The 21022-nt window shown below is 45.9% G+C and overlaps 3 protein-coding genes across 3 annotated transcripts; all 3 read right to left on the bottom strand.

Annotated features, from left to right (window-relative positions):
- Window positions 1–9093: 9093 nt before the first annotated feature.
- LOC137643035 (uncharacterized) lies at window positions 9094–9579 on the bottom strand. Its single transcript, XM_068375886.1, has one exon. It carries the CDS (start codon window positions 9577–9579, stop codon window positions 9094–9096), a length of 486 nt encoding a protein of 161 aa, XP_068231987.1.
- A 4191-nt stretch (window positions 9580–13770) lies between these two features.
- On the bottom strand, window positions 13771–14418 carry LOC137643036 (ribosome-binding protein 1-like). The gene has a single exon (XM_068375887.1). The coding sequence runs from the start codon at window positions 14416–14418 to the stop codon at window positions 13771–13773; it is 648 nt and encodes a 215-aa protein (XP_068231988.1).
- A 544-nt stretch (window positions 14419–14962) lies between these two features.
- Window positions 14963–15352, bottom strand: LOC137643037 (uncharacterized). The gene has a single exon (XM_068375888.1). The coding sequence runs from the start codon at window positions 15350–15352 to the stop codon at window positions 14963–14965; it is 390 nt and encodes a 129-aa protein (XP_068231989.1).
- Window positions 15353–21022: the final 5670 nt, after the last annotated feature.

Consider the following 21022-nt stretch of genomic DNA (forward strand, 5'->3'; position numbering starts at 1 on the left):
TGTTTAACTATGTTTAAGTGCCATTTCCAAACCCAAACCAAATGTGTTCCCAGCCCCAACAAACTGACATTAAAGCAGTGACGTCACGTCACTCTCAAGGGCTATAAACGTACAGGGAAGGCAAAGTTTATTAGAAATTCCATATTTGATTGGAATGAAGTGGCCCTTTGACGCCGAAAATATAATTTGATCATTACTTAGTTGTGTGTTGGATTAATTTAGGTATTCGTGGAGATATATAATTCCAATGGCCGTCACTTTAAGAAAGATGATTTTCAACTAGTAAAAAAGGGTTTCGTTAATTAATGCCAGGGTTGTGTTGAAGTATTGGAAACGTCCCTGCCTGACTATGGTTTGAGTCCCGCTCAAGCTCGATAGTTTCTTGTAGTGTCTGCAACCTCACAATCCATGTGAGCCAAGGGAGGTAGAGTTTGGGGGATCCTATTGGTCTATCTGCAACCTCACTTGTCCTAGCTTGGTTAGAGAGGGACTTTGGTGCTGATCATATGTACGGTATATAAAGCCAGTCTCTAGGGCATTGGCACTCTAATGTCCCTGCCATTCATGAACGACATCATCGCTAAATTAATTCACTTTGCCTGTTATGACTTTTAGTTTTGATCTCTTTTCAAAATCTTCTAGTAGACTCAAATAGAGAAATTGCTTCCCGAAGGATATGGATTTTAATTACCGGTAGTTTTGTGTCTTAAAATTTAAAATGTGTCGATTATTCTCAATACTTTAAAAATTGTTTCTTTTCTCTGTTCCTTATCTTACATATCTCAGTCTTTCCCAGAGTCTCGATCCCATTCCCAATCTTTGCCCGGATCTCGATCCCATTCCCAGTCTTTCCCTAGATCTCAATCCCATTCCCAGTCTTTCCCCATATCTCGATCCCAATCCCAGTCTTTCCCCGGATATCAATCCCATTCCCAATCTTTCCCCGGAACTCAATCCCATTCCCAGTCATTTCCAATATCTCGATCCCATTCCCAGTGTCTCCCCAGATCTCAATCCCATTCCCAGTCTTTCTCCATATCTCAATCCCAATCCCAGTCTTTCCCCGGATATCGATCCCATTCCCAATCTTTCCCCGGAACTCAATCCCATTCACAGTCATTTCCAATATCTCGATCACATTCCCAGTCTCTCCCCAGATCTCAATACCATTCCCAGTCTTTCCCCATATCTCGAACCCAATCCCAGTCTTTCCCCGGATCTCCATCCCAATCCCAGTCTTTCCCCGGATCTCCATCCCATTCCCAATCTTTCCCAGGAACTCAATCCCATTCCCAGTCTTTCCTAATATCTCGATCCCATTCCCAGTCTTTCCCGGGATCTCAATCCCATTCCCTATCTTTCCCCGGATATCAATCACATTCCCAGACTTTCCCCATATCTCGATCCCATTCCCAGTCTTTCCCACATCTCAATCCCATTCCCAGTCTTTTCCAATATCTCGATCACATTCCCAGTCTTTCCTCATATCTCAAATCACATTCCCAGTCTTTTCCCATATCTCAATCCCATTCCCAGGCTTTCCCCATATCTCTATCCCATTCCCAGTCTTTCCCCATATCTCAATCCAATTCCCAGTCTTTCCCCACATCTCAATCCAATTCCCAGTCATTCCCCATATCTCGATCAAATTCCCAGTCTTTCCCCGGATCTCAATCCCATTCCTAGTCTTTCCCTGGATCTCAATCCCATTCCCAGTCTTTCCCCATATCTCGATCTCATTCCCAGTCTTTCCCTATACCTCATTCCCATTCCCAGTCTTTCCCCATATCTCGATCCCATTCCCAGTCATTCCCCATAACTCAATCCCATTCCCAGTCTTTCCCTGGATCTCAATCACATTCCCTGTCTTTCCCCGTATCTCGATCCCATTTCCAGTCTTTCCCCATATCTCAATCCCATTCCAAGCCTTTTCCCGTATCTCAATCCCATTCTCAGTTTTCCCCTATACCTCATTCCCATTCCCAGTCTTTCCCCATATCTTGATCCCATTCCCAGTCTTTCCCTATATCTCAATCCCATTCCTAGTCTTTCCTTGGATCTCAATCCCATTCCCAGTCTTTCCCCATATCTCGATCCCATTTCCAGTCTTTCCCCATATCTCAATCCCATTCCAAGCCTTTTCCCGTATCTCAATCCCATTCACAGTCTTTCCCTATACCTCATTTCCATTCTCAGTCTTTCCCCATATCTCGATCCCATTCCCAGTCTTTCCCCATATCTCAATCCCATTCCTAGTCTTTTCCTGGATCTCAATCCCACTCCCAGTCTTTCCCCATATCTCGATCCCATTTCCAGTCTTTCCCCATATCTCAATCCCATTCCAAGCCTTTTCCCGTATCTCAATCCCATTCACAGTCTTTCCCTATACCTCATTCCCATTCCCAGTCTTTCCCCATATCTCAATCCCATTCCCAGTCTTTCCCCATATCTCAATCCCATTCCCAGTCATTCCCTGGATCTCAATCCCATTCCCAGTCTTTCCCCATATCTCGATCCCATTTCCAGTCTTTCCCCATATCTCAATCCCATTCCAAGCCTTTTCCCGTATCTCAATCCCATTCACGGTCTTTCCCTATACCTCATTTCCATTCTCAGTCTTTCCCCATATCTCGATCCCATTCCCAGTCTTTCCCCATATCTCAATCCCATTCCTAGTGTTTCCCTGGATCTCAATCCCACTCCCAGTCTTTCCCCATATCTCGATCCCATTTCCAGTCTTTCCCCATATCTCAATCCCATTCACAGTCTTTTCCTGTATCTCAATCCCATTCACAGTCTTTCCCTATACCTCATTCCCATTCCCAGTCTTTCCCCATATCTCGATCCCATTCCCAGTCTTTCCCCATATCTCAATCCCATTCCTAGTCTTTCCCTGGATCTCAATCCCATTCCCAGTCTTTCCCCATATCTCGATCCCATTTCCAGTCTTTCCCCATATCTCAATCCCATTCCAAGCCTTTTCCCGTATCTCAATCCCATTCACAGTCTTTCCCTATACCTCATTCCCATTCCCAGTCTTTCCCCATATCTCGATCCCATTCCCAGTCTTTCCCCATATCTCAATCCCATTCCTAGTCTTTCCCTGGATCTCAATCCCATTCTCAGTCTTTCCCCATATCTCGATCCCATTTCCAGTCTTTCCCCATATCTCAATCCCATTCCAAGCCTTTTCCCGTATCTCAATCCCATTCAAAGTCTTTCCCTATACCCCATTCCCATTCCCAGTCTTTCCCCATATCTCGATCCCATTCCCAGTCTTTCCCCATATCTCAATCCCATTCCTAGTCTTTCCCTGGATCTCAATCCCATTCCCAGTCTTTCCCCATATCTCGATCCCATTTCCAGTCTTTCCCAATATCTCAATCCCATTCCAAGCCTTTTCCCGTATCTCAATCCCATTCACAGTCTTTCCCTATACCTCATTTCCATTCCCAGTCTTTCCCCATATCTCAGTCCCATTTCAAGTCTCTTCCCAGATCTCAGTCCCATTATCAGTCTTTCCCTATATCTCAATCCCATTCCCAGTCTTTCCCCATATCTGAATCCCATTCCCAGTCTTTCCCCATATCTCAATCCAATTCCCAGTCTTTCCCTATATCTCAATCCCAGTCCCAGTCTTTCCCCATATCTACCCAGTCTTTCCCCGGATCTTGATGCCATTCCCAATCTTCCCCCAGATCTCGATCCCATTCCCAATATTTCTCCGGATCTCAATCCCATTCCCAGTCTTTCCCCATATCTCGATCCCATTCCCAGTGTTTCCCCATACCTCTATCCCATTCCCAGTCTTTCCCCATACCTTGATCCCATTCCCAGTCTCACCCCAAATCTTGGTCAAATTCCCATTCTTTCCCCATATCTTGATCCCATTCCCAGTCTTTCCCCATATCTCGATCCCATTCCCAGTCTTTCCCCATATCTCGATCCCATTCCCAGTCTTTCCCCGGATCTCCATACCATTCCCAATCTTTCCCACATCTCAATCCCATTCCCAGTCTTTTCCAATATCTCGATCACATTCCCAGTCTTTCCCCATATCTCAAATCACATTTCCAGTCTTTTCACATATATCAATCCCATTCCCAGGCTTTCCCCGTATCTTGATCACATTACCAGTCTTTCCCCATATCTCTATCCCATTCCCAGTCTTTCCCCATATCTCAATCCCATTCCCAAACTTTCTCCGGATCTTGAACCCATTCCCAGTCTTTCCCCACATATCATTCCTATTTCCAGTCATTCCCCATATCTCGATCAAATTCTCAGTCTTTCCCCGGATCTCAATCCCATTCCCAGTCTTTCCCCATATCTCAATCCCATTCCAAGCCTTTTCCCGTATCTCAGTCCCATTCTCAGTCTTTCCCCATATATCAATCCCATTCACAGTCTTTCCCCATACCTCATTCCCATTACCAGTCTTTCCCCATATCTTGATCCCATTCCCAGTCTTTCCTCATATCTCAATCCCATTCCTAGTCTTTCCCTGGATCTCAATCCCATACCCAGTCTTTCCCCATATCTCGGCCCCATTCCCAGTCTTTCCCTATATATCAATCCCATTCCAAGCCTTTTCCCGTATCTCAATACCATTCTCAGTCTTTCTCCATATATCAATCCCATTCACAGTCTTTCCCTATACCTCATTTCCATTCCCAGTCTTTCCCCATATCTCAGTCCCATTTCATGTCTCTTCCCAGATCTCAATCCCATTCTCAATCTTTCCCTATATCTCAATCCCATTCCCAGTCTTTCCCCATATCTGAATCCCATTCCCAGTCTTTCCTCATATCTCAATCCAATTCCCTGTCTTTCCCTATATCTCAATCCCAGTCCCAGTCTTTCCCCGGATCTTTATGCCATTCCCAATCTTTCCCTGGATCTCGATCCCATTCCCAATATTTCTCCGGATCTTAATCCCATTCCCAGTCTTTACCCATATCTCGATCCAATTCACAAGCTTTCCCCATACCTCGATCCCATTCCCAGTCTTTCACCTACCTTTATCCCATTCCCAGTCTTTCCCCATACCTCCTTCCCATTCCCAGTCTTTGCCCATACCTCCATCCCATTCCCAGTCTTTCCTCATATCTCGATCCTATTCCCAGTCTTTCCCCATATCTCGATCCCATTCCCAGTCTTTCCCCATACCTCGATCCCATTCCAAGTCTTTCCTCATATCTCAGTCCCATTCCCAGTCTTTCCCCAAACCTCCTTCCCATTCCCAGTCTTTTCCCCATATCTCAATCCCATTCCCAGTCTTTCCCCATATCTCAATCCCCTTCCCAGTCTTTCCCCATATCTCGATCCCATTCCCAGTCTTTCCCCATATCTCAATCCCATTCCCAGTCTTTCTCCATATCTCAATCCAATTCCCAGTCTTTCCCCATATCTCGATCCCATTCCCAGTCTTTCCCCGTATATCAATCCCATTCGCAGTCTTTCCCCACATCTCAATCACATTCCCAGTCTTTACCCATATCTCAATGCCATTCCCAGTCTTTCCCCATATCTCAATCCCATTCGTAGTCTTTCCCCATATCTCAATCCCATTCCCAGTCTTTCCCCATATCTTGATCCCATTCCCAGTCTTTCTCCATATCTCAATGCCATTCCCAATCTTTCCACATATCTCAATCCCATTCCCAGTCTTTCTCCATATCTCAATCCCATTCCCAGTCTTTCCCCGTATCTCGATCACATTCCCAGTCTTTCCCCATATCTCAATCCCATTTGCAGTCTTTCCCCACATCTCAATCACATTCCCAGTCTTTACCAATATCTCGATACCATTCCCATTCTTTCCCCATTTCTCAATCCCATTCGCAATCTTTCCCCATATCTCAATCCAATTCCAAGCCTTTTCCCGTGTCTCTGTCCCATTCCCAGACTTTCCCCATATCTCGATCCCATTCCCAGTCTTTCCCCATATCTTGATCCCATTTCATATCTTTCCCCATATCTCAATCCCATTCCCATTCTTTCCCCATAACTAACTCCCATTCCCAGTCTTTACCCATATCTCAATCCCATTTCCAGTCTTCCCCATACATCGATCCCATTCACAGTCTTTCCCTATACCTCATTCCCATTCCCAGTCTTTCCCAATATCTCGATCCCATTCCCAGTCTTTCCCCATATCTCGATCCAATTTCCAATCTTTCCCCATATCTCAATCCCATTCCCATTCTTTCCCCATAACTCACTCCCATTCCCAGTCTTCACCCATATCTCAATCCCATTTCCAGTCTTCCCCATACCTCGATCCCATTCACAGTCTTTCCCCATACCTCCATCCCATTCCCAGTCTTTCCCCATATCTCGATCCCATTCCCAGTCTTTCCCCATATCTCGATCCCATTCCCAGTCTTTCCCCATATCTCGATCCCATTCCCTGTCTTTCTCCATATCTCAATCCCATTCCCAGTCTTTCCCCATATCTCGATCCCATTCCCAGTCTTTCCCCGTATCTCAATCCCATTCGCAGTCTTTCCCCACATCTCAATCACATTCCCAGTCTTTACCCATATATCAATGCCATTCCCAGTCTTTCCCCATATCTCAATCCCATTCGCAGTCTTTCCCCACATCTCAATCCCATTTCTAATATTCCCCATATCTTGATCCCATTCCCAGTCTTTCCCCATATCTCAATGCCATTCCCAATCTTTCCACATATCTCAATCCCATTCGCAGTCTTTCCCCACATGTCAATCACATTCCCAGTCTTTACCAATATCTCGATCCCATTCCCAGTCTTTTCCCATTTCTCAATCCCATTCGCAGTCTTTCCCCATATCTCAATCCCATTCCAAGCCTTTTCCCGTTTCTCGGTCCCATTCCCAGTCTTTCCCCATATCTCAATCCCATTCCCAGTCTTTCCCCATATCTCGATCCCATTCCCAGTTTTCCCCGGATCTCCATACCATTCCCAATCTTTCCCCGTATCTCGATCACATTCCTAGTCTTTCCCCATATCTCAATCATATTCCCAGTCTTTCCCCACATCTCAATCATATTCCCAGTCTTTCCCCATCTCTCAATGCCATTCCCAGTCTTTCCCCATATCTCAATCCCATTCGCAGTCTTTCCCCACATCTCAATCACATTCCCAGTCTTTACCAATATCTCGATCCCATTCCCAGTCTTTCCCCATTTCTCAATCCCATTCGCAGTCTTTCCCCATATCTCAATCCCATTCCAAGCCTTTTCCCGTTTCTCGGTCCCATTCCCAGTCTTTCCCCATATCTCGATCACATTTCCGATCTTTCCCCATATCTCAATCCTATTCCCATTCTTTCCCCATAACTCACTCCCATTCCCAGTCTTTACCCATATCTCAATCCCATTTCCAGTCTTTCCCCATACCTCGATCCCATTCCAAGTCTTTCCCCATATCACGATACCATTCCCATTCTTTCCCCATATCTTGATCCCATTCCCAGTCTTTCCCCATATCTCGATCCCATTCCCAGTCTTTCCCCATATCTCGATCCCATTCCCAGTTTTCCCCGGATCTCCATACCATTCCCAATCTTTCCCTGTATCTCGATCCCATTCCCATTCTTTTCCAATATCTCGATCCCATTCCCAGTCTTTTCAAATATCTTAATCACATTCCCAGGCTTTCCCCATATCTTGATCCCATTACCAGTCTTTCCCCATATCTCTATCCCATTCCCAGTCTTTCCCCATATCTCAATCCCATTCCCAAACTTTCTCAGGATCTCAAACCCATTCTCGGTCTTTTTTCAGGATCTCAATCCAATTCCCAGTCTTTCCCCATATCTCAATCCCATTCCCAGTCATTCCCCATATCTCGATCAAATTCCCAGTCTTTCCCCAAATCTCAATCCCATTCGTAGTCTTTCCCTGGATCTCAATCCCATTCCTAGTTTTCCCCATATCTCGATCCCATTCCCAGTCTTTCCCCATATCTCTATCACATTCCAAGCCTTTTCCCGTGTCTCAGTCCCATTCTCAGTTTTTCCCCATATATCAATCCCATTCCCAATCTTTCCCCATATCTCAGTCCAATTCCCAGTCTTTCCCCATACCTCCATCCCATTCCCAGTCTTTCCTCATATCTCAATCCCATTCCCAGTCTTTCCCCATACCTCGATCCCATTCCCAGTCTTTCCCCATACCTCGATCCTATTCCCAGTCTTTCCCCATATCTCAGTCCCATTCCCAGTCTTTCCCCAAACCTCGATCCCATTCCCAGTCTTTCCCCATATCTCGATCCCATTCCCAGTCGTTCCCATACCTCAATCCCATTCCCAGTCTTTCCCCATATCTCGAACCCATTCCCAGTCTTTTCCAGGATCTCAATCCAATCCCCAGTCTTTCCCCATATCTCAATCCCATTTGTAGTCTTTCCCTGGATCTCAATCCCATTCCTAGTCTTTCCCCATATCTCGATCATATTCCCAGTCTTTCCCTAGATCCCAATCCCATTTGTAGTCTTTCCCTGGATCTCAATCCCATTCCTAGTCTTTCCCCATATCTCGATCCCATTCACTGTCTTTTTCCATATCTCAATCACATTCCCAGTCTTTCCCCATATCTCGATCCCATTCCCAGTCTTTCCCCATTTCTCAATCCCATTCGCAGTCTTTCCCCATATCTCAATCCCATTCCAAGCCTTTTCCCGTGTCTCGGTCCCGTTCCCAGTCTTTCCCCATATCTCGATCCCATTCCCAGTCTTTCCCCATATCTCAATCCCATTTCCAATCTTTCCCCATATCTCAATCCAATTCCCATTCTTTCCCCATAACTCACTCCCATTCCCAGTCTTTACCCATATCTCAATCCCATTTCCAGTCTTTCCCCATACGTTGATCCCATTCCCAGTCTTTCCCCATATCTCGATACCATTCCCATTCTTTCCCCATATCTTGATCCCATTCGAAGTCTTTCCCCATATCTCGATCCCATTCCCAGTCTTTCCCCATATCTCGATCCCATTCCTAGGCTTTCCCGGATCTCCTTACCATTCCCAATCTTTCCCATATCTCAATCCCATTCCCATTCTTTTCCAATATCTCGATCACATTCCCAGTCTTTCCTAATATCTCAAATCACATTCCCAGTCTTTTCACATATCTTAATCCCGTTCCCAGGCTTTCCCCATATCTTGATCCCATTACCAGTCTTTCCCCATATCTCTATCCCATTCCCAGTCTTTCCCCATATCTCAATCCCATTCCCAAACTTTCTACGGATCTCGAACCCATTCTCAGTCTTTTCCAGGATCTCAATCCAATTCCCAGTCTTTTCCCATATCTCAATCCCATTCCCAGTCATTCCCCATATCTCGATCAAATTCCCAGTCTTTCCCCAGATCTCCATACCATTCGTAGTCTTTCCCTGGATCTCAATCCCATTCCTAGTTTTTCCCCATATCTCGATCCTATTCCCAGTCTTTCCCCATATCTCTATCACATTCCAAGCCTTTTCCCGTGTCTCAGTCCCATTCTCAGTTTTTCCCCATATATCAATCCCATTCCCAGTCTCTCCCCATATCTCAGTCCCATTCCCAGTCTTTCCCCATACCTCCATCCCATTCCCAGTCTTTCCTCATATCTCGATCCCATTCCCAGTCTTTCCCCATACCTCGATCCCATTCCCAGACTTTCCCCAAACCTCGATCCCATTCCCAGTCTTTCCCCATATCTCAATCCCATTCCCATTCTTTCCCCATACCTTCATCCCATTCCCAGTCTTTCCCCATATCTCGAACCCATTCCCAGTCTTTTCCAGGATCTCAATCCAATTCCCAGTCTTTCCCCATATCCCAATCCCATTCCCACTCATTCCCCATATCTCGATCAAATTCCCAGTCTTCCCCCAGATCTCAATCCCATTTGTAGTATTTACCTGGATCTCAATCCCATTCCTAGTCTTTCCCCATATCTCGATCCCATTCCCAGTTTTTCCCCATATCTCTATCCCATTCCAAGCCTTTTCCCATGTCTCAGTCCCATTCTCAGTCTTTCCCCATATATCAATCCCATTCCCAGTCTTTCCCCATATCTCAGTCCCATTCCCAGGCTTTCCCCATATCTTGATCCCATTACGAGTCTTTCCTCATATCTCAGTCCCATTCCCAGTCTTTCCCCATATCTCAATCCCATTCCCAAACATTCTCCGGATCTCTAACCCATTCCCAGTCTTTCTCCACATCTCAATCCAATTTCCAGTCATTCCCCATATCTCGATCAAATTCCCAGTCTTTCCCCGGATCTCAATCCCATTCCTAGTCTTTCCCTGGATCTCAATCCCATTCCCAGTCTTTCCCCATATCTCGATCTCATTCCCAGTCTTTCCCCATATTTCAATCCCATTCCAAGCCTTTTCCCGTATCTCAGTCCCATTCTCAGTTTTTCCCCATATATCAATCCCAATCACAGTCTTTCCCTATACCTCATTCCCATTCCCAGTCTTTCCCCATATCTCGATCCCATTCCCAGTCTTTCCCCATATCTCATTCACATTCCTAGTCTTTCCCTGGATCTCAATCCCATTCCCAGTCTTTCCCCATATCTCGATCCCATTCCCAGTCTTTCCCCATATCTCAATCCCATTCCAAGCCTTTTCCCATATCTCAATCCCATTCTCAGTCTTTCCCCATATATCAATCCCATTCACAGTCTTTCCCTATACCTCACTTCCATACCCAGTCTTTCCGCATATCTCAGTCCCATTTCAAGTCTCTTCCCAGATCTCAATCCCATTCTCAGTATTTCCCCATATCTCAATGACATTCCCAATCTTTCCCCATATGTACCCAGTCTTTCCCCGGATCTTTATGCCATTCCCAATCTTTGCCCGGATCTCGATCCCATTCCCAATATTTCTCTGGATCTCAATCCCATTCCCAGTCTTTCCCTATATCTCAATCCCAGTCCCAGTCTTTCCCCATATGTACCCAGTCTTTCCCCGGATCTTTATGCCATTCCCAATCTTTCCCCGGATCTCGATCCCATTCCCAGTCTTTCCACATATCTAGATCTAATTCACAGGCTTTCGCCATACCTCGATCCCATTTCCAGTCTTTCCCCATAACTCTATCCCATTCCCAGTCTTTCCCCATACCTCCATCCCATTCCCAGTCTTTCCCCATATCTCGATCCCATTCCCAGTGTTTCCCCATATCTCAGTCCCATTCCCAGTCTTTCCCCATACCTCCATCCCATTCCCAGTCTTTCCTCGTATCTCGATCCCATTCCCAGTCTTTCCCCATACCTATATCCCATTCCCAGTCTTTCCCCATACTTGAACCCATTCCCAGACTTTCCCCATATCTCAGTCCCATTCCCAGTCTGTCCCCAAACCTCGATCCCATTCCCAGTCTTTCCCCATATATCGATCCCATTCACAGTCTTTCCCCATATCTCGATCCCATTCCCAGTCTCTCCCCATATCTCGATCCCATTCCCTGGGTTTCTCCATATCTCAATCTCATTCCCAGTCTTTCCCTATATATTCGTTCCCTTCCCAGTCTTTCCCGTATCTCAATCCCATTCGCAGTCTTTCCCCACATCTCAATCACATTCCCAGTCTTTACCCATATCTCAATGCCATTCCCAGTCTTTCCCCATATCTCAATCCCATTCCCAGTCATTCCCCATACCTTTATCCCATTCCCAGTCTTTCCCCATACCTCGATCCCGTTCCCAGACTTTCCCCATATCTCAGTCCCATTCCCAGTCTGTCCCCATACCTCGATCCCATTCCCAGTCTTTCCCCATATCTCGATCCCATTCACAGTCTTTCCCCATATCTCGATCCCATTCTCAGTCTTTCCCCATATCTCGATCCCTTTCCCTGGGTTTCTCCATATATCAATCCCATTCCCAGTCTTTCCCTATATATCGATTCCATTCCCAGTTTTTCCCGTATCTCAATCCCATTCGCAGTTTTTCCCCACATCTCAATAACATTCCCAGTCTTTACCCATATCTCAATGCCATTCCCAGTCTTTCCCCATATCTCAATCCCATTCGCATTCTTTCCCCATATCTCAATCCCATTCCCAGTCTTTCCTCATATCTCGATCCCATTCCCAGTCTTTCCCCATATCTCAATGCCATTCCCAGTCTTTCCACATATCTCAATCCCATTCCCAGTCTTTCTCCATATCTCAATCCCATTCCCAGTCTTTCCCAGTATCTCGATCACATTCCCAGTCTTTCCCCGTATCTCCATCCCATTCCCAATCTTTTCCCAAATCTCAATCATTTTCCCATTCTTCCCCCATATCTCAATGCCATTCCCAGTCTTTCCCCATATCTCAATCCCATTCCCAGTCTTTCCTCATATCTCAATGCCATTCCCAATCTTTCCCCATATCTCAATCCCATTCCCAGTCTTTCTCCATATCTCAATCCCATTCCCAGTCTTTCCCCGTATCTGGATCCCATTCCCAATCTTTCCCCATATCTCAATCCCATTCGCAGTCTTTCCCCACATCTCAGTCACATATCCAGTCTTTACCCATATCTCAATCCCATTCCCAGTCATTCCCCATATCTCGATCCCATTCCCAGTCTGTCCCCGTATCTCAATCCCATTCCCAGTCTTTCCCCACATCTCAATCATATTCCCAGTCTTTCCCCATATCTCAATGCCATTCCCAGACTTTCCCCATATCTCAATCCCATTCGCAGTCTTTCCCCACATCTCAATCACATTCCCAGTCTTTACCCATATCTCAATGCCATTCCCAGTGTTTCCCGATATCTCAATCCCATTTGCAGTATTTCCCAATATCTCAATCCCATTCCCAGTCTTTCCCCATATCTTGATCCCATTCCCAGTCTTTCCCTATATCTCAATGACATTCCCAATCTTTCCACATATCTCAATCCCATTCCCAGTCTTCCTCTATATCTCAATCCCATTCCCAGTCTTTCCCCGTGTCTTGATCACATTCCCAGTCTTTCCCCGTATCTCAATCCCATTTGCAGTCTTTCCCCACATCTCAATCACATTCCCAGTCTTTACCAATATCTCGATACCATTCCCATTCTTTCCCCATTTCTCAATCCCATTCGCAATCTTTCCCCATATCTTAATCCAATTCCAAGCCTTTTCCTGTGTCTCGGTCCCATTCCCAGTCGTTCCCCATATCTCGATCCCATTCCCAGTCTTTCCCCATATCTCGATCCCATTTCCAATCTTTCCCCATATCTCAATCCCATTCCCATTCTTTCCCCATTACTCACTCCCATTCCCAGTCTTTACCCATATCTCAATCCCATTTCCAATCTTTCCCCATACCTTGATCCCATTCCCAGTCTTTCCCCATATCTCGATCCCATTTCCAATCTTTCCCCATATCTCAATCCCATTCCCAGTCCTTCCCCATAACTCACTCCCATTCCCAGTCTTTACCCATATCTCAATCCCATTTCCAGTCTTTCCCCATACCTCGATCCCATTCACAGTCTTTCCCCATACCTCCATCCCATTCCCAGTCTTTCCCTATATCTCGATCCCATTCCCAGTCTTTCCCCATATCTCGATCCCATTCCCAGTCTTTCCCCATATTTCGATCCCATTCCCTGTCTTTCTCCATATCTCAATCCCATTCCCAGTCTTTCCCCATATCTCGATCCCATTCCCAGTCTTTCCCAGTATCTCAATCCCATTCACAGTCTTTCCCCACATCTCAATCACATTCCCAGTCTTTACCCATATCTCAATGCCATTCCCGGTCTTTCCCCATATCTCAATCCCATTCGCAGTCTATCCCCAAATGTCAATCCCATTCCCAGTCTTTCCCCATATCTTGATCCCATTCCCAGTCTTTCCCCATATCTCAATGCCATTCCCAATCTTTCCACATATCTCAATCCCATTCCCAGTTTTTCTCCATATCTCAATCCCATTCCCAGTCTTTCCCTGTATCTCAATCCCATTTGCAGTCTTTCCCCACATCTCAATCACATTCCCAGTCTTCACCAATATCTCGATCCCATTCCCAGCCTTTCCCAATTTCTCAATACCATTTGCAGTCTTTCCCCATATCTCAATCCCATTCCAAGCCTTTTCCCGTGTCTCGGTCCCATTCCCAGTCTCCCCCCATATCTCGATCCCATTCCCAGTCTTTCCCCATATCTCGATCCCATTTCCAATCTTTCCCCATATCTCAATCCTATTCCCATTCTTTCCCCATAACTCACTCCCATTCCCAGTCTTTACCCAAATCTCAATCCCATTTCCAGTCTTTCCCCATACCTTGATCCCATTCCCAGTCTTTCCCCATATCTCGATACCATTCCCATTCTTTCCCCATATCTTGATCCCATTCCCAGTCTTTCCCCATATCTCGATCCCATTCCCAGTCTTTCCCCATATCTCGATCCAATTCCCAGTCTTTCCCCGGATCTCCATACCATTCCCAATCTTTCCCACATCTCAATCCTATTCCCATTCTTTTCCAATATCTCGATCACATTCCTAGTCTTTCCTAATATCACAAATCACATTCCCAGTCTTTTCACATATCTTAATCCCATTCCCAGGCTTTCCCCATACCTAGATCCCATTACCAGTCTTTCCCCATATCTCTATCCCATTCCCAGTCTTTCCCCATATCTCAATCCCATTCCCAAACTTTCTCCGGATCTCGAACCCATTCTTAGTCTTTCCCAGGATCTCAATCCAATTCCCAGTCTTTCCTCATATCTCAATCCCATTCCCAGTCATACCCCATACTCGATCAAATTCCCAGTCTTTCCCCAGATCTCAATCACATTCGTAGTCTTTCCCTGGATCCCAATCCCATTGCTAGTGTTTCCCCATATCTCAATCCCATTCCCAGTCTTTCCCCATATCTCGATCTCATTCCCAGTGTTTCCCCATATCTCAATACCATTCCAAGCCTTTTCCCATACCTCAGTCCCATTCTCAGTCTTTCCCCATATATCAATCCCATTCACAGTCTTTCCCTATACCTCATTCCCATTACCAGTCTTTCCCCATATCTCGATCCCATTCCCAGTCTTTCCCCATATCTGAATCCCATTCCTAGTCTTTCCTTGGATCCCAATCCCATTCCCAGTCTTTCTCCATATCTCGATCCCATTCCCAGTCTTTCCCAATATCTCAATCCCATTCCAAGCCTTTTTCCGTATCTCAATCCCGTTCTCAGTCTTTTTCCATATATCAATCCCATTCCCAGTCCTTCCCTATACCTCATTTCCATTACCAGTCTTTCCCCATATCTCAGTCCCATTTCAAGTTTCTTCCCAAATATCAATCCCATTTTCAGTCTTTCCCTATATCTCAATCCCATTCCCAGTCTTTCCCCATATCTGAATCCCATTCCCAGTCTTTCCCCATATCTCAATCAAATTCCCAGTTTTTCCCTATTTCTCAATCCCAGTCCCAGTCTTTCCCCATATCTACCCAGTCTTTCACCGGATCTTTATGCCATTCCCAATCTTTCCCTGGATCTCGATCTAATTCACAGGCTTTCCCCATACCTCGATCCCATTCCCAGCCTTTCCCCATACCTCTATCCCATTCCCAGTCTTTCCCCATACCTCCTTCCCATTCCCAGTCTTTCCCCATACCTCCATCCCATTCCCAGTCTTTCCTCATATCTCGATCTAATTCACAGGCTTTCCCCATACCTCGATCCCATTCCCAGCCTTTCCCCATACCTCTATCCCATTCCCAGTCTTTCCCCATACCTCCTTCCCATTCCCAGTCTTTCCCTATACCTCCATCCCATTCCCAGTCTTTCCTCATATCTCAATCCCATTCCCAGTCTTTCCCCATACCTCGATCCCATTCCCAGTCTTTCCCCAAACCTCGATCCCATTCCCAGTCTTTCCCCATATCTCGATCCCATTCCCAGTCTTTCCCCATATCTCGATCCCATTCCCAGTCTTTTCCCATATCTCGATCCCATTCCCTGTTTTTCTCCATATCTCAATCCCATTCCCAGTCTTTCCCCATATCTCTATCCCATTCCCAGTTTTTCCCCATATCTCAATCCCATTCCCAAACTTTCTCAGGATCTTGAACCCATTCTCGGTCTTTTCCAGGATTTCAATCCAATTCCCAGTCTATCCCCATATCTCAATCCCATTCCCAGTCATTCCCCATACTCGATCAAATTCCCAGTCTTTCCCCAGATCTCAATCCCATTCGTAGTCTTTCCCTGGATCCCAATCCCATTGCTAGTCTTTCCCCATATCTCAATCCCATTCCCAGTCTTTCCCCATATCTCAATCTCATTCCCAGTGTTTCCCCATATCTCAATCCCATTCCAAGCCTTTTCCCGTATCTCAGTCCCATTCTCAGTCTTTCCCCATATCTCAATCCCATTCACAGTCTTTCCCTATAACTCATTCCCATTTCCAGTCTTTCCCCATATCTCGATCCCATTCCCAGTCTTTCCCCATATCTGAATCCCATTCCTAGTCTTTCCCTGGATCCCAATCCCATTCCCAGTCTTTCTCCATATCTCGATCCCATTCCCAGTCTTTCCCAATATCTCAATCCCATTCCAAGCCTTTTTCTGTTTCTCAATCCCATTCTCAGTCTTTCTCCATATATCAATCCCATTCACAGTCCTTCCCTATACATCATTTCCATTACCAGTCTTTCCCCATATCTCAGTCCCATTTCAAGTCTCTTCCCAGATATCAATCCCATTTTCAGTCTTTCCCTATATCTCAATCCCATTCCCAGTCTTTCCTCATATCTGAATCCCATTCCCAGACTTTCCCCATATCTCAATCAAATTCCCAGTTTTTCCCTATATCTCAATCCCAGTCCCAGTCTTTCCCCATATCTACCCAGTCTTTCCCCGGATCTTTATGCCATTCCCAATCTTTCCCTGGATCTTGATCTAATTCACAGGCTTTCCCCATACCTCGATCCCATTCCCAGCCTTTCCCCATACCTCTATCCCATTCCCAGTCTTTCCCCATACCTCCTTCCCATTCCCAGTCTTTCCCCATACCTCCATCCCATTCCCAGTCTTTCCTCATATCTCGATCTAATTCACAGGCTTTCCCCATACCTCGATCCCATTCCCAGCCTTTCCCCATACCTCTATCCCATTCACAGCCTTTACCCATACCTCCTTCCCAATCCCAGTCTTTCCCCATACCTCGATCCCATTCCCAGTCTTTCCTCATATCTCGATCCCATTCCCAGTCTTTCCCCATACCTCCATCCCATTCCCAGTCTTTCCCCAAACCTCGATCCCATTCCCAGTCTTTCCCCATATCTCGATCCCATTCCCAGTCTTTCCCCATATCTCGATCCCATTCCCAGTCTTTTCCCATATCTTGATCCCATTCCCTGTTTTTCTCCATATCTCAATCCCATTCCCAGTCTTTCCCCATATCTCTATCCCATTCCCATTCTTTCCCCATATCTCAATCCCATTCCCAAACTTTCTCAGGATCTCGAACCCATTCTCGGTCTTTTCCAGGATCTCAATCCAATTCCCAGTCTTTCCCCATATCTCAATCCCATTCCCAGTCATTCCCCATATATCGATCAAATTCCCAGTCTTTCCCCAGATCTCAATCCCATTCGTAGTCTTTCCCTGGATCTCAATCCCATTCCTAGTCTTTCCCCATATCTCGATCCCATTCCCAGTCTTTCCCCATATCTCTATCACATTCCAAGCCTTTTCCCGTGTCTCAGTCCCATTCTCAGTCTTTCCCCATATATCAATCCCATTCTCAGTCTTTCCCCATATCTCAGTCCCATTCCCAGTCTTTCCCCATACATCCATCCCATTCCCAGTCTTTCCTCATATCTCAATCCCATTCCCAGTCTTTCCCTATACCTCGATCCCATTCCCAGTCTTTCCCCATACCTCGATCCTATTCCCAGTCTTTCCCCATATCTCGATCCCATCCCCAGTCGTTCCCATACCTCCATCCCATTCCCAGTCTTTCCCCATATCTCGAACCCATTCCCAGTCTTTTCCAAGATCTCAATCCAATCCCCAGTCTTTCCCCATATCTCAATCCCATTCCCAGTCATTCCCCATATCTCGATCATATTCCCAGTCTTTCCCCACATCTCAATCCCATTTGTAGTCTTTCCCTGGATCTCAATCCCATTCCTAGTCTTTCCCCATATCTCGATCCCATTCCCTGTCTTTTTCCATATCTGAATCATATTCCCAGTCTTTACCAATATCTCGATCCCATTCCCAGTCTTTCCCCATTTCTCAATCCCATTCGCAGTCTTTCCCCATATCTCAATCCCATTCCAAGCCTTTTCCCGTTTCTCAGTCCCATTCCCAGTCTTTCCCCATATCTCGATCCCATTCCCAGTCTTTCCCCATATCTCGATCCCATTTCCAATCTTTCCCCATATCTCAATCCTATTCCCATTCTTTCCCTATAACTCACTCCCATTCCCAGTCTTTACCCATATCTCAATCACATTTCCAGTCTTTCCCCATACCTTGATCCCATTCCCAGTCTTTCCCCATATCTCGATACCATTCCCATTCTTTCCCCATATCTTGATCCCATTCCCAGTCTTTCCCCATATCTCGATCCCATTCCCAGTCTTTCCCCATATCTCGATCCCATTCCTAGGCTTTCCCGGATCTCCATACCATTCCCAATCTTTCCCACATCTCAATCCCATTCCCATTCTTTTCCAATATCTCTATCACATTCCCAGTCTTTCCTAATATCTCAAATCACATTCCCAGTCTTTTCACATATCTTAATCCCGTTCCCAGGCTTTCCCCATATCTTGATCCCATTACCAGTCTTTCCCCATATCTCTATCACATTCCCAGTCTTTCCCCATATCTCAATCCCATTCCCAAACTTTCTACGGATCTCGAACCCATTCTCAGTCTTTTCCAGGATCTCAATCCAATTCCCAGTCTTTCCCCATATCTCAATCCCATTCCCAGTCATTCCCAATATCTCGATCAAATTCCCAGTCTTTCCTCAGATCTCAACCCCATTCGTAGTCTTTCCCTGGATCTCAATCCCATTCCTAGTCTTTCCCCATATCTCAATCCCATTCCTAGTCTTTCCCCATATCTCTATCACATTCCAAGCCTTTTCCCGTGTCTCAGTCCCATTCTCAGTTTTTCCCCATATATCAATCCCATTCCCAGTCTCTCCCCATATCTCAGTCCCATTCCCAGTCTTTTCTCATACCTCCATCCCATTCCCAGTCTTTCCTCATATCTCGATCCCATTCCCAGTCTTTCCCCATACCTCGATCCCATTCCCAGTCTTTCCCCATACCTCGATCCTATTCCCAGTCTTTCCCCATATCTCAGTCCCATTCCCAGTCTTTCCCCAAACCTCGATCCCATTCCCAGTCTTTCCCCATATCTCGATCCCATTCCCATTCTTTCCCCATACCTTCATCCCATTCCCAGTCTTTCCCCATATCTTGAACCCATTCCCAGTCTTTTCCAGGATCTCAATCCAATTCCCAGTCTTTCCCCATATCTCAATCCCATTCCCACTCATTCCCCATATCTCAATCAAATTCCCAGTCTTTCCCCAGATCTCAATCCCATTTGTAGTCTTTCCCTGGATCTCAATCCCATTCCTAGTCTTTCCCCATATCTCGATCCCATTCCCAGTTTTCCCCATATCTCTATCCCATTCCAAGCCTTTTCCCGTGTCTCAGTCCCATTCTCAGTCTTTCCCCATATATCAATCCCATTCCCAGTCTTTCCCAATATCTCAGTTCCATTCCCAGGATTTCCCCATATCTTGATCCCATTACCAGTCTTTCCCCATATCTCAGTCCCATTCCCAGTCTTTCCCCATATCTCAACCCATTCCCAAACATTCTTCGGATCTCTAACCCATTCCCAGTCTTTCTCCACATCTCAATCCAATTCCCAGTCATTCCCCATATCTCGATCAAATTCCCACTCTTTCCCCGGATCTCAATCCCATTCCTAGTCTTTCCCTGGATCTCAATCCTATTCCCAGTCTTTCCCCATATCTCGATCTCATTCCCAGTCTTTCCCCATATCTCAATCCCATTCCAAGCCTTTTCCCGTATCTCAGTCCCATTCTCAGTTTTTCCCCTGAGAATCCCATTCACAGTCTTTCGCTATACCTCATTCCCATTCCCAGTCTTTCCCCATATCTCGATCCCATTCCCAGTCTTTCCCCATATCTCAATCACATTCCTAGTCTTTCCCTGGATCTCAATCCCATTCCCAGTCTTTCCCCATATCTCGATCCCATTCCCAGTCTTTCCCCATATCTCAATCCCATTCCAAGCCCTTTCCCATATCTCAATCCCATTCTCAGTCTGTCCCCATATATCAATCCCATTCACAGTCTTTCCCTATACCTCACTTCCATACCCAGTCTTTCCCCATATCTCTATCCCATTTCAAGTCTCTTCCCAGATCTCAATCCCATTCGCAGTCTTTCCCCATATCTGAATCCCATTCCGAGTCTTTCCCCATATCTCAATGACATTCCCAATCTTTCCCCATATGTACCCAGTCTTTCCCCGGATCTTTATGCCATTCCCAATCTTTCCCCGGATCTCGATCCCATTCCCAATATTTCTCTGGATCTCAATCCCATTCCCAGTCTTTCCCTATATCTCAATCCCAATCCCAGTCTTTCCCCATATGTACCCAGTCTTTCCCCATATGTACCCAGTCTTTCCCCGGATCTTTATGCCATTCCCAATCTTTCCCTGGATCTCGATCCCATTCCCAATATCTCTCCGGATCTCAATCCCATTCCCAGTTTTTCCAGATATCTCGATCCAATTCACAGGCTTTCGCCATACCTCGATCCCATCCCCAGTCTTTCCCCATACCTCTATCCCATTCCCAGTCTTTCCCCATACCTCCATCCCATTCCCAGTCTTTCCCCATATCTTGATCCCATTCCCAGTGTTTCCCCATATCTCAGTCCCATTCCCAGTCTTTCCCCATACCTCCATCCCATTCCCAGTCTTTCCTCGTATCTCGATTCCATTCCCAGTCTTTCCCCATACCTCT

Source organism: Palaemon carinicauda, chromosome 6 (genome assembly GCF_036898095.1).
Source record: "Palaemon carinicauda isolate YSFRI2023 chromosome 6, ASM3689809v2, whole genome shotgun sequence".
In the NCBI taxonomy this organism is placed as follows: Eukaryota; Metazoa; Arthropoda; class Malacostraca; order Decapoda; family Palaemonidae; genus Palaemon; species Palaemon carinicauda.

Coding starts and splice junctions, on each gene's coding strand:
- LOC137643036 (XM_068375887.1), bottom strand. CDS start 14,418: ATGGAGATCCGGGGAAAGACTGGGAATTGGATCGAGATATGGGGAAAG.
- LOC137643035 (XM_068375886.1), bottom strand. CDS start 9,579: ATGGAGGTATGGGGAAAGACTGGGAATGGGACTGAGATATGGGGAGAG.
- LOC137643037 (XM_068375888.1), bottom strand. CDS start 15,352: ATGGGATTCAGATATGGGGAAAGACTGGGAATGGGATTGAGATATAGG.